We start from the raw sequence: 13551 nt of genomic DNA, 5'->3' as shown, positions 1-13551 counted from the left end.
CTTGAGTTATTATTTGTTGGAAATGGAATGGTGTTTTCCTAATTTGGAGGAAGTAACCTGAAATATGACTGCAGCTTACAAACCCATGTATTGGTTTTTTGGCTTCAACTTGCCAGTTAAAAAAAAAAAAAAGGGGAAAAAAAAACCCAAATGAAAAAGCCACCAAACCTGGAAACCACCACCCAACTGCAACAAACCAACCAACCATAAAACTGTTCTTTTTCTTCTGGAAGGTTAGAATGGAATCTGAACTCAAAAAATGGGATAAAAGATGTTAAATTAATGAGTTATGAATATCCCAGTAAGTTACTGAAAGGGATCAGAGCTATTAAGGTATTACATACTTCTTGTTTCAGTTGTGGATGTTATCCTGAGTTGAGAATAAATTTATTGCTTGTTCAGATTATAACATTAAAGCTTTTCCTTACTTAGAATAAAGTGCAGTTTTTCCTTGTTTAGACTAAAGTGCAGCTTTTCTTTACTCATAGTAAGTTTTGAAAAAACAGTTCAAGTTACTGCCTTTTTTGAACAAAAAGAAAGTAATTTAAACAATTGCAGAGGTTACTTTGCTCTGAATGTGTACAGAAATGTCTTCTGGTTTCCTTACTTACTTTTAAACATACCAAGCTAAATACAGCCAAGGAATTAATATTTATTAAAATGAAGGAGCTTCTGTCTGTCTTTCAGTATGCAGGTTAATTTTGCAATGAATCAACAATAAGCTTCTAGCAAAAGGCAGAATTGGATTAGGCCAAAAGTCAGGAAGTGTTAGTGACCTACCCCAAGTTAATTCATGTTGCTTCTGTTTATAACAATCCCAAACCAAGTGAGAGGCATCTTTGATTCAGTGGCTCTTGGAAAACAGCACTCCTCATAGAATCATAAAATGGTTTGGGTTGGAAGGGCCCTTTAAGATCATCCACTCCAATCCCCCTGCTGTGGGCAGGGACACCTTCTACTAGATCAGCTGGAGCTCTTCTGTCTTCCATTTTTGACAGTGTCTTCTGAAAGCTTCCTGGCTGAGCAGAGCAAGTTTACATTTATACTTGGGGAACAACTAGACTGTATGTTGAATTCAACATTGCAGCTTCCATACTTCCTGTAAATTGCAAGGAGACATCTTCTAAAAAGCACTAAAAATGAGTCTTGTCAAGTATCTACTGGACTCTCGCAGCTTTAAAGCTCTTGAGCACAAAAAAGAGTTTATAAAGCTGTAGGAAGACGCCTATGCTCCATGGATGGTGTATAATATATTAAGATTAAAAAAATAGTAAGATTAGAAAGCCACTGACTAAAGGCAATAAAAACTTCCTGACTTCCTTTGGTAAATTAATATTTTAGTTCCCTGGGTGGGTCTGAACTACCATGACAGAAGGCAATATTGTACACAAGCAGGAAAGTAAATAAGAGGGTTTTTCCTATTTTGAAGGTCACTGTCAAGATAATCACTCTGGAAATAAAACCCAACCATCGTTAGTAATAGTGATGAAGTTTTTGAATCTGCCAGTGTTGCTCTCTTTAAAAACCAGCAATGCTGTCCAGCATAATAGTATAATGCTAGAATTGCTTTTCAAAGTCTACCTAGGACCAAAATGTCAAAGCTTTTTCCTTCTGCTGTATGTAAACCAGATGATGATTCTAATCCTTGTGTTAATTAGACATAAATGCACTGGATTTAAGACTTTCTGACTTGTCTTTTTGGTACCCTATCACTTGCAGGCATCTATAACCTTTCTAATTTTTTTAGCAAGACACATACTTCAGTATTTTTAAACAGATAGTACCATCCCCTCAGCAGCTAAATTTATGGTAGAAAACAACGAGTGAAATGCAGTCCTTCCAGAAACTTAAACTCCAGTATCAGTGTTCATGACTGAAGCGATAAAGCATTCAGACAGTGGGCTACCTTACAGCTTTAACAGAATGTCACACTGTTTTCCTGTGCATTGTAGAATTGACAATTTCAGAAAATATTATTCTTTCAAATTTAAATGGATCAGTTACAAAGAGCGAGAAAAGTATTTAATAGTAATAAATTAACTTAATCACATTAACAGTTGCACTTATTTGTATTTTTTAGCTATGTTGTTGCAAGTCATTATTCTATGGGGTTTTTTAAGACATAATTAAAGATTCTTAATTTGAATATTCAGCCTCATAGCATGTTGGCTGCCTCTAATATTTGTCAGTCACTATAATGATACTCCACTTGCCTACTTTTCTCATGCATATGATTTTCTAGCTTCTCTAGATATTGATGTCTGGTCCCAATGCCAACATGTAAGGTGACAATGAGCCTTTCAAAGTGGGGCTCTTTTTTCTCGACTTCTAAAATTCTGCAGAGTTGGAGGTACGCTAGAGAAAGGTTCTTACTGATCTTTGTAGAATGGTACAGGGAATTGGCTTTGTCCTATAAGCTGTCATTCCTTGTGAAAAAAAGAAAACCAAACGGATCTAGGTGATAAGAACAAAGAAAGAGAGTCTGCATGGGCATTCCTGTGAGATTAGTAAAAACTTCTGATAAAAGTAAATACGTATATAAATAAGGCTGTCTTCACCCCCGCAACCAGCCTCAGGAAGAGACCACACAAAAATACGAGAGATACAGCCTAAAGATGGCAAGAATGCTGGACAGCAGCAGAAAAGAGGGATGAGTTATTCCTCTAGCATACATAATCCTGTTGTAGAAATTGCAGTGCAGCTCTAAAAGAGCTGGGAATATGTAACTAGATCAGGCACATAACAGGTAGAAAAAGATGGGAGTAGAAATGTGTTAGTTAGTGCTCTTGCCATCTTGACCTGTCAAACAATGCTTCTCTTTTTAAAACAGAGATAGTAGAATGTTGGGGGTAGTGAGGTGATAAAGCATCTACTTTTTTTCTTAATGGTTATTCAAAAGATGAATGTGTTAACACCAGTGATCCAGGCAGATCCTAAACAGAATGATTGTCTGCCCTAGAGCAAGGTGTGTATATTTGAGTGTAACAGTAACAATCCTCAGTTTTTTTTCTAAACAGTGGAGAATAGCTTGATTTTCTTTATGCTTTTCCAAGTAATGTTATCTGGGAAATAAGAATATGATATGGCTGTAAAAGTAAAGATACAAAAATTGTTGGTTCAAAATACTCTATAGACTTGGATGCTTTTTTTTTTTAATTGTATTTCCAGGCTGCCAAGATGTTTGACGAAGAAGGCAGGAAGAAGTTTTTCACACAAGACATGAATAATATTCTTCTGGAGTAAGTGCTTATCTGTAGAACCTTCCCTTTCTGGAAAGGGGGTGAAAGGAAAAGTACAGAAGAGGAAGTATTATTGAGGTTGTTCCAACAAAGCCCTTAAAAGTCAATGAAGGTAGATCAGTCTAAGCTAGTTATTAGCTAAAGAGATTTATATATGCATACAATTCCTGTCATACCTGTCTGTCTTTATTCAGTGTAAAATGTTTTGTAGTGCCCTGGTCCTTGACTTCACATGTAAAATTCAACAAAATTACCATCATTTGCTCCTGTCTCCCACTTTTGTAACTCAAAACACCTTCAGCTTTCATGAGGGCAAATGCCAGATTTTCTTCTCTGTAACTTTCAATTAAGGGTTTAGTATAGAAAGTTCTCTGTTCATATTCTAAGAACCAAAAGTAATCTCTAGAAGACTATAACAGTCAAATTGTGTCAGTTTTGATTCACAGCGGTGGGTGTAAACTAAATTTGAATGAGTGTTCAACATTGCTGGACAGGTACGTACAGGAGTGGTTTCTTGCCATTGATTAGGACTTCTTCCTTTTATAAAAAAGCTTATCTGAAAATGTCCCAAGCTGCTATTTTTAGTATGCCTAGTTAGAATATGCTATGCTTCCAAACCTTCCTTAGGTTTTTGTTCAGATGTCTTCTTTACCTTGGAGTGCATCTCTGACTGAGTGTCTCCTATTTGTTTGTCAGTATTGAGCTACAGTTACAGGAGGTGAATCCTGCCATCCGCAATGGAGTGTACTCACACCTGGAGGCTTTTGTGCCTTGCAATAAGGATACACTGATAAAGCGCCTGAAGAAGTTACACCTCAATGTCCAGGTAATGATGGGGAGAGGAGCTCCAGCAGGAGTCAATTATGTGACAGAAAGGAGGCCTAAATACAGCAGAGTAGGGCAGTAGCCACACAGCCTCAAATCAAGCAAAGTATTTTGGATTAGTTGATAAGTTTAAAAGCTTCTTTCTATATACCTGATATTGTCTCTGCATTAGGAACAATTATTTTAAGTATTTCAGAGTCTTTATTTGAGAATCAAGTGTTTTCATCTTGAAAGCTGGGTACAGGCTATGAAGGAGTGCTTCTGCTGTCATCACAGAGCATTACTGTAGTCAGAGGGTACATATCAAAGCAGCAGAATTAGAAAGCCACAGTAATAATGGTTATGATAGGCTAAAAAAACATACTTTTGTATTCACTTTTGTGTCAAGAAAAAAGGAAGCCTAAATGGATAATAGATGACCCAGCCTGTATTATTTGCTCAAATTTCTCTTTGTGACTAGGTCTTACAAATATGTTGTATGCTATTTTCAGTTGCTTTTCTTTTGAAGATTGTTTTCCATGCTGAATAGAAAAGTTATCTGTGATCTGGAGTACCCTGACCAGATTCTGTAGTTAAAATCCAGGACTAAATCTTGCAGAGGATCTGAAGATGAATGTGGAGATCTTGTTACTTGCTAATAAAGCAAACAGATTCAAATGCTATTTCTAAGCAGATAAACATAAAAGAATATTCTAGTCCTTTTCAATAAGCAATTAAAATTAATAATGTAAAGTCAGAAGATGCAAAAAGTGAATTTAAATGTAGCGAAGTGTATAGTATGTTACTGTAATGTTTGACGTTTGTAATATTTGGAGACAATACTAAATACATAGTCCTTACCTTTCAAATACATAAATTGCATGTAATAACTATCTAATAATTGGATCATATAATACATATTCATATTTTGTGCATTACCTAGAATGTTTTTATACCACAGGTTTTGGAGACCTGATTAATAGGATATTTATTTGTAGATGTTGAGATATTGATTGGTCAGTTTGTCTCACTTTTTCCACCCTGAGTTTTTTGCCTTTCCCTATTTTAATTTAAAAGCATTATTTAAAGACATCATGCCATAATGTTTTGGGATATTCGTGACACATTTATTTGTGACTATCTTCTGTTGTTTTTGGTCTCAAGACTTACATGAGACATATGTGCATTTATGTAATGCTGTTGCACCTAACAGGATTCAAGTGCCATGTGGAATATGTCTGTTGCAGTCCATAAATAGTACTGGGAATGTTACCATGGGAGTGATCCAGAAATTTTCATGGAGCTATCTGAAATGCTCTTTATTTTACATGTAATAGGATTATTTTGGGGCTCCTCTTTTCACAGGATGACCGCTTGAGAGAACCATTGCAGAAGCTGAAACTGGCTGTCAGTAATGTCATGCCTGAGCAGTTATGCAAGTATCAAGAAGACTGTCAGGCCCGCAATCAAGCCAAGAATGCCAAGTAGGTTATTCTGGAGGCTGTGCATGCCTATTTAGAACCCAGCTGGAAGTTTGTATCCATGTTTTTTACTTCCTTAGCTCAGAAAATCATTCAGCTCCAGTTTAAGGAAGTCTTTTTTGAAATGTACAAAACACTTAATTTTGTGTGTTATTGTCTGATGCCAGAGAGAAAGTCCGTTAACTGAGATAGGTCTTGATAGAAAAAATAATCAATGGTTGATTGCTAAAATGGTGGATTAATGGAGGAGGATGTTGTGTTGAGGTAATTGATATGTTTTGTCATTGTTCATTGTAATTGTTTTGATCACAGCTAACTAATTTTAGACTTGGAGAGGTATTAATAGTTTGATAACTATCCTGCCGCTTCCCAGTAGAGGCACTGCTTGAAGCTTATAGGGGCATCAGTGAAAGCATCTGTACAGTCTGTCCTTTTCATTTTTCTGAGAACCCTAAAGCATTGGGGAGAGGGAGATTAAACTGTTTATCCTATAAGGAAGTATAGGAAAAATCTGAAAATAAGTCCTCTGTGGGTTATTTTTCCCCCTAATACCTATAATGACATTTTTTTCAATGAAATATTTTGTCTGTGTAGTATAGCGCTAAAGAGAACAATTGTTCCAATTGTAGGTTGCAAGCAGAAGATGAACGAGAGAAAAATGGATCGGAGGAAGATGATGATGAGAAACCTGGAAAGAGGGTAGTTGGACCCAGAAAGAAGTTTCACTGGGATGACACACTGAGGTAAGACAAAACTACCTTTTCCACCAAGGATTTTCACTGACTTTATTAAGGGGTGTCCAAGAGGTTATTATTACATAATTGAATAAACAATTTTTCCCAGAATTATGCCTTAGAGAAGTTCTGAGGAGTGTTGCTTTTAAATAGGCAAACTGGAATTCTGTAATGGTGAAACACCTTCTGTAACTTGAAAGGAAAATCATCCTGTGTCCAACGCTTTCAAGTTTCACTGCTTGTTTTTATGCTTTATCCAAATACATGAGAATTTTCTGATTCCAGGACTTTGAGCTTCTTTAGGTGAAGAACAGGTGTGTAAACAGTGTTATAGCTTCCCACCTTGACCAGGAATACGTTACAAAATACCAATGAGCATTAGAGATTTCTGCCACAGGAGGACAGGCCATCAAGATGTGCAATATTGATTTGGCAGACCTCCCAATCCAACAACTTCTAGAATAATACATTAATCTTAACCCCTTCTATTCCCTCTGAACACAAATTCTTTATTTCTCAACAGTAGCACAGATTTTATCTGAAATGATCAGTTACTAGAGTTTAGTTTCCTAGAATGGATTTTTCCATAGAATGGATTGAGATGACTGTTACTTAAATAATCTAGGCTTCGAAGCAAGCAGATCTTTCTAGATTATTAATTTCTTGTGCGAGATCTAAGATAATTTTAGTGTGTGTGTATGTATATATTTATATAACTACAAGGGTCTGGTGGACTTTACTCAATGAGTCCTTTTAGTATGTGAAGACAATGGGGAAGAAATTAAATATGTACAAGCAATGTAGCTTGGACTGACCTGGAGGGGGGAGATATTTAAATCTGTTGTTTTTTTCATTCAAGAGACTCTGAAAGGCTGATGTTACTTAACTGTGTGCATTTTTATATTTTTAAGAACAAAAGACAAAATCCCTGTAAGAAAGAATCCTCTGCTGAAGTACTCAGTGTAGAACGGATTTCACTTCCTTTCAGACAAATGAAAGGTCACTGTGAGCTAAGTAAGAGGAGATGATCCAGCTATGAGAAAACCAGAAAGAAAACATAAAACAAATTACAAAATTATAGTAGGATGAAAATAAGAGCAATAGCGTTTGTTGGAAATGGAGAAGTGACAATGGTAAACCATACCAGTTTTTAGTGGCAATACTTGTGCAGTACAAACTTCCAAAAAACACAGTTGGAACTGAACACTTCCTGCAATTATCAATGGACAGCAGCTTCAATTTCTTAGCCTTTTTCTGCTGAGCTTTTGAAAGGATATCTTTTTGTTTCTTTTTGCAGGTCTCTGTTGTGTAATCTTGTCAAGATCAAGCTGGGATGCTATGAGCTAGAGCCAAATAGAAGTCAGTCTGCTGAAGATTACCTCAAAACCTTTATGGAAACAGAAGTGAAACCACTTTGGCCTAAAGGCTGGATGCAGGCAAGGTAATATAGCTGCTTTATGTATCTATTAATTTTTGTGTTAACAATTTCATTGGTTCGTATTTATTCTTACATTTGACTCAACCATGTACTATTGATATTGGTTGGAACTTAGGAGTATATTTGTGAAGCTGGAATATTTTAGAAGAACGAATGTTGTTCTAAAGTGAATTTTCTGTCTTATTTATAAGCCTGAGAATGAAAAACCCCACTGTTTTCCTTGGAGAGCTGTTTGCTTTTTTATCATCTCCTAGAGACTGAATTTACCAATACTTCTAACACAGCATGAAGCATGCTTCATTTGAGGAGAAGTATGAGGTGGGAGGGTAACAGCTTAGAAAGTTCTTTATGTGATACAGGAAGTGATAATGATCTTGAAATCAGTTTTGCCTGTATGTTGGAACACTGCATTATCAGAGTGCTCACACAGGCTTTAAAATTATAAGCTAGAATTTCAACAGCAGTGTTCACAACAGACTTAAGGGTTTTGTTGTCTATTCCTTGTTTGCAGTTGGGATGCTCTGTTTTACAGCAGTTAAAAATACACAGTTTCTATACTTGCTTCTTATAGACTTAGGAAGAAACAACTACACAAGAGAGGGAGAAATAAAATGGGAGCAATAGTAAACGGTTGTGAAATACAGGTTTGGCAGAGATTTCTAATGGTTTAGAGTGAAAGAGAAGCAAGTATGATTTGGCCTGGGTTCTTTCTTTCTGTAGCACCCACTGCAAAAGATAATTTCATCAAACCTCAAACTGATTGTGAAAGCTAAATGATACAACTAATCAACCTGTTCAAGAATACCTCGATTTTAGTTTAGTCAAATCTGTATCAAGCTGTAAAAGTAACTGTATTGAGATATTACTTAGAACAGTCACTGTAGAAATTGCTGGTTAAATAGTAACAGAAGGAACAAATGAAGTTTTACATTTCCTGGCATACAGCTGACTTATATTTGTTCAGTGTTACAGTTTTTTGCATAAGTATGCTAATGAGTGAGATGTTATCTGTTATGAAGATTTTACTGAATTAGATGAGACTGAGAATCTCAGTTTCATTTAAGAATGGAAGATAGGAAGATCACTGATGAGAGCGGAGAAATAGTCAAGACATAATATGACATGATTCAAGAATACATAGAAGTGAAGCATGTTAAAACTTTGCATTGGAAAGCCATAAAACATACAGTTTTCTCCTTTCTGTTTGATAAGTGTGCTGAAAATTTCCATGAGCTTTTAAACTATCCATATAATTGGCTTCAACAACAAAAGACAAAAACTAAACAAAACACCAAAATGTCCCCCGAAGCCACCAACAGACCAAACAAACCCCAACAGGTGACAGATCATAACTTCCTGTTGAGCAGCAAGACTTCATTTACTAACTGGGTGATTTTAGTAGCATAATGATTTACAAATTGCCCTGTATCTGCTGGGAAGCACTTTTGTGCTTTCTCTTAAGGGAGTCATGTATTTGTAGGCAAACAGTTAGGCATGGAAAAAGAAAGTATTTCCTGGAGTCTGGCAGTGGTAATTCCTAATACAGCACATAGTTCAGCTTCTGAATGCTCTTTTTGTTGGGATGTTAGCTTAGGGATTATGCTGAGGGCTTATATTTTTCATTTTTATATATGGCCTCAAGTGAAAAGGAGATATATAAACTTGAAAAAAAACTAGGTATTTAATGCTAAAACTGATCTACTGACCATGTATTTTTTTAAGGAATTCTTACTAATCAGAATAGGTCTACGGTACCAGAACTTTGTGGGTTCAGCTTAGAAGAAAAATTTCTTGCATCTTCAAAGTTAACTGTAATGTACTGTAAGGAACTGCAACTGTTCCTTTATGTTTCTTTTAGCTTCATAAGGAAGCAAGAGGTAAGGTATTGATCACAACTGGAAGTTACAGAATCAAAGTATTGTTAAGGTTGGAAGGGACCTCATATACTGCTCTGTCCTTTCTTTGTACTATGTCTATGATTTCTGTCCTTTTAAGTACTTAAATTGCATCTTTAACCTTGAAGGATGATGCTACAGATTACTGGGGTCTGTGATTAATTTTGAATTTTCATTTCCAATTTGAAAAGATTAAGGAATGGATAAAGCACCAAGAAGGAGGTGGGGAGGGAAATATTCTGGTGAAGCTGTATAGGTTGGGAGGTGGCACATTAAACATGTAATGAGGAATGTTGGTTTTGCTCCATGATGTTCTTCATAGGTGTCTTGGTTTGGCAAGATAGATACGTGTCAGGGAAAACTGGAGTTTCCCTTGGAATGAAGGGAAACTCATCCTATGGAATGGAGAAAGTAAAAAAAAAACCCTCTCTCCAAATTATTATAACTTTGCAATTAGGAGCTTTCAGGCAAAAATATGGGTACAGGAGTAACAGTTGTTTACTAGGAATATTAAAAATGCAAATACAGTAATAAAAAAAAACCCGCAAGCAAACAAACAAAAGTCCTAGAAAACCCCGATGGAGTCAGGAATGACTTGACACCCTGTCGGCCAGGGTGTTGGAACCAGTCCAAATAAGTCCTCCTGGAGTGACAGATGCGGTTCTGTTGGAGTAGAGATGATCCTATAAACAGGTTCAGTGGTGGTGAGATGAGTCTGGTCTTCCTCTGAGAATCCAGGGGAAAAGAGGATGCTCTGCTGTTCTGAATTTCAGGTTTTATCCAGGTAGGAATGCTTGGCTCCTCCCACTGGCTAGAGCATCTCACAATGGAATGATTTAATTTTATCAGTCATGTGGTAGCCTTAGTGGCTCATTAACAGCAGATATCCCACTGGAGGGAGGATGAGTCATGGAAGAGATAAGGAGCATTGCTCCCCCTGGTTTTAAAAGCTGGCCCATTAACAGAAGGCACCCACCCCCTCCACCCCAGAGTTATGAGGAATGAGTTATACAAGAGATAAAGAAAAACCCCTCCCCAACTGTTTTCAACAGATGGCAAATAGAATATGCATTTTTAGTTAGATGTTACAACCCAAGACAATAGGCATTCAGTAGTCTCTGATGGAACAATGCAATACAGATTTGGAGGTTAGTATGGTGAAGAAAATGGAGCTGGAAATAGAATCTGAGAAGTAAGGCACTGAACTGTAGTGAGAGGATGTCAGTGTTTTCTTACCAGATGACATGAGACTGTTGGATACTCGGATTTCTTGTAATTACTGCAATTCTGCAGGTTGTATTATCAATGGTGAAATGCTCTTGTTTAAACAGCTGTTCATTATGTGGTCAGTGTCAATGTGATGGCAGCGCTTGTAAGAAAATGTCTGTCCTAGTTTGCCTATCTGGAAACAAGGGGACCAAGTTTTCATTGTCTATTCATAGCTGCATTTGAATGGTAAGCTGTAGGATAAATACAGGTCAGCAATCATTTTAATTTTCCACTTGGCAACTCAGGAGCTGAAAACATTGATTAAAAGCACATGAAGTGCTGAGATTTGTCATACTGGCTCTTGCCATTCCTTGGCTGTGTAGTAATATGTATGTGTAAGTCCAGTGTAACTGAAGTCAGAGAAACAATACACAATAGCCTGAAGTTTTTCTTTTACTAAGCTTTCAAAAACTTTAGTAAAAGTTTTGTCAGTACTAAAAGTACTGAATAAAACTAGAAACAAACTTGGCTACTGTGTTATGACTTTTATCTTCCCTGCTTTAAAAAAAAACCACAAGAGAGTAATAACCATAAATCGAACCCTATGATCAATGTGTTGGACATGTAGTGTGAAGGGTTTACAATAATCTTTTATTTTATCTTTGAAATATTTTATTAGTCTTTGAGGAGAGAGAATTCAATGTGTATTTCTTCTGTCCAGTTGAAGGAAGTAGTATTCTCTTACATTGATTTTTTGCTTGGCTGTTTACTGAGGTATTTTGAGCTTAAACGCAGATTATTACAATTTTTTAGATTCTTCTGTTTATGGATGCCAAAACCTATACCATGACAGCAATACAAAGTAATCATTAGCTCCCCTGGGGACAGATAATCAAAGGCTGATTCTGAAAACCAAAGGATATTTGGGTATTTGATGGTCATATGCTCTTTGTCGCTGTAGAATCACTTCATGTTTCTTTTCTCACCACTCTTTTAGGATGCTTTTTAAAGAAAGCCGAAGTGTTCACAATCACCTCACTTCTGCTCCGTGAGTATAATAATGACTTGCTAAGATCTTTAGATTGTACATAGCATTTTTTCTCATCTTCCTGCTACCTGTTTTAGACAGAGGGAGGGAAAGGGAGGTACTTTGGGATTTGTTTGAAGATACTTACAGTGATGTTTATAATCTTTTTTAATGCTTTAATTTAGGCATATAACTGTAATGTTCTTGTGGCATTGTATTTTAACTCACTTGTGAAGTGGATAGATAACTCCAGGGGTAATTAATTCTTGAATTAATACCTTTTACTCAAAGCATTACACACTTCCTAACTTTTGACATTCAGCATATTAAACTGAACTCAGACTTCAGTACTTCCTGCTTTTCTCCTTTCCTCAAAAATATCTCTAATCACAGAAGTCTACATATGTGAGTGGGATTTTATCTTACTTATTTTCAGACAACACTGTGTGCCTCTCAGGAGTCATCCACATTCAGTCAGAATTCAAATAAATTGTTGTGACTTTAAATAACACCCCAACTGCAACTTTTGTGATAAATATGATTAACACAGGATATTTTTCTATGTAACTGTGTCATGGTCCACCTACAGTAAAGTCTTTCTTCAACTAGGTGTATTTCTAGTTGCTTGGGAAAGGATCAAAAATTGCCTATAAGATGTATATCTATTGATTGCCCTTGAAGAAATAAAGTGTGAAATGCCAAACCTCTAAGTTGAAGCCGATAGCTAATCAGCTTAACACTGTCCTTAATTGCATAACTGCAGTTGGTGTATGTTGCAGAAGAAAACCTGACAGTTTGCTAAATGACTTCTTGCAACAAACAAATTAGATACAACTGTTTTAACAGTTGATAGGTAACAAAGCACTTCTGTGGGGGGAAGAGACAACTGTTTTTGTCTGGTTTGAAATAAATAAGAATAGGAAGCATCCTCCTCAGGGACAAAAATGTCAATGTAGAAAGTGAAATTACATTACTATTCTAGAAGACTTCGCACTGTAGACAAAGCTCTGGTAAGTAGACAATCTCATACTATTAAGAGGCTGAAATTAATTGATATTTTGAAGTTTCTCTAAATCAGAAAAATAAAACCAATTCTCTTGGTATATCCTGATCTATATATCAGGTTATATCTACAATTCAGTTGATTTTGTGATTAATTTACATAGAGATACATGACCAGAAAATGAATTGATAGTGTGCTATTTTCCCCCCCCATTTTAAACCATTTTTTTGTTCCAAGCATGTTTTATTATTAAAGCGGGACTCCTGTACTTATCATTCTTGTTTATTGGCATATAAGTAGGGTAACACTTAAAATGAAAATTACTTGCCTTTTTTTTTTTTTTTTTTTTTGGTCTTCTGATGCAAAATGTATCCCTTCTGTTTTAGGGCAAAGAAGAAGGTGATTCTGGCCCCTAAACCCAAAGTGAAGGTAAAAGCCTATTAAGATGTCTGAATACCCACTTAATGGTTTCATGTGACCATTTGGTACAACCGATTTCTGCCTCTGATCTTGAAAAAATCATGCAGAAGGTTTCTGTCAGGCAATGCTTATTGACTTGGTGGTACATTACTTCAAAGATACTTCTGTATAGCTTTACCACTTTAAGTTTTTCGAAAATTGGCTATGAAGAGGTACTAGTTCCAGTGATGTTTCACATTTTTGAACGTATGCTTTGTGTTAAATTTGGCAACGCTAGAAAACAGTGTAGTTAGAAGGATAC

General features: G+C 36.2%; 1 protein-coding gene across 1 annotated transcript in view; it reads left to right on the top strand.

The window, feature by feature from the left end:
* UBN2 (ubinuclein 2) overlaps positions 1-13551 on the top strand; it is a 46774-nt gene that overhangs the window by 21525 nt on the left and 11698 nt on the right. The window contains exons 7-13 of the mRNA XM_063396103.1: positions 3169-3239; positions 3936-4065; positions 5409-5527; positions 6154-6267; positions 7556-7699; positions 11798-11848; positions 13217-13259. Of these exons, the coding sequence (XP_063252173.1) occupies positions 3169-3239; positions 3936-4065; positions 5409-5527; positions 6154-6267; positions 7556-7699; positions 11798-11848; positions 13217-13259 (672 nt within the window). The remainder of the gene's footprint in view (positions 1-3168; positions 3240-3935; positions 4066-5408; positions 5528-6153; positions 6268-7555; positions 7700-11797; positions 11849-13216; positions 13260-13551) is intronic.

The sequence above is a fragment of the Prinia subflava genome, chromosome 4 (genome assembly GCF_021018805.1).
Source record: "Prinia subflava isolate CZ2003 ecotype Zambia chromosome 4, Cam_Psub_1.2, whole genome shotgun sequence".
In the NCBI taxonomy this organism is placed as follows: Eukaryota; Metazoa; Chordata; class Aves; order Passeriformes; family Cisticolidae; genus Prinia; species Prinia subflava.
This window is presented reverse-complemented; position numbering and strand designations above follow the sequence as displayed.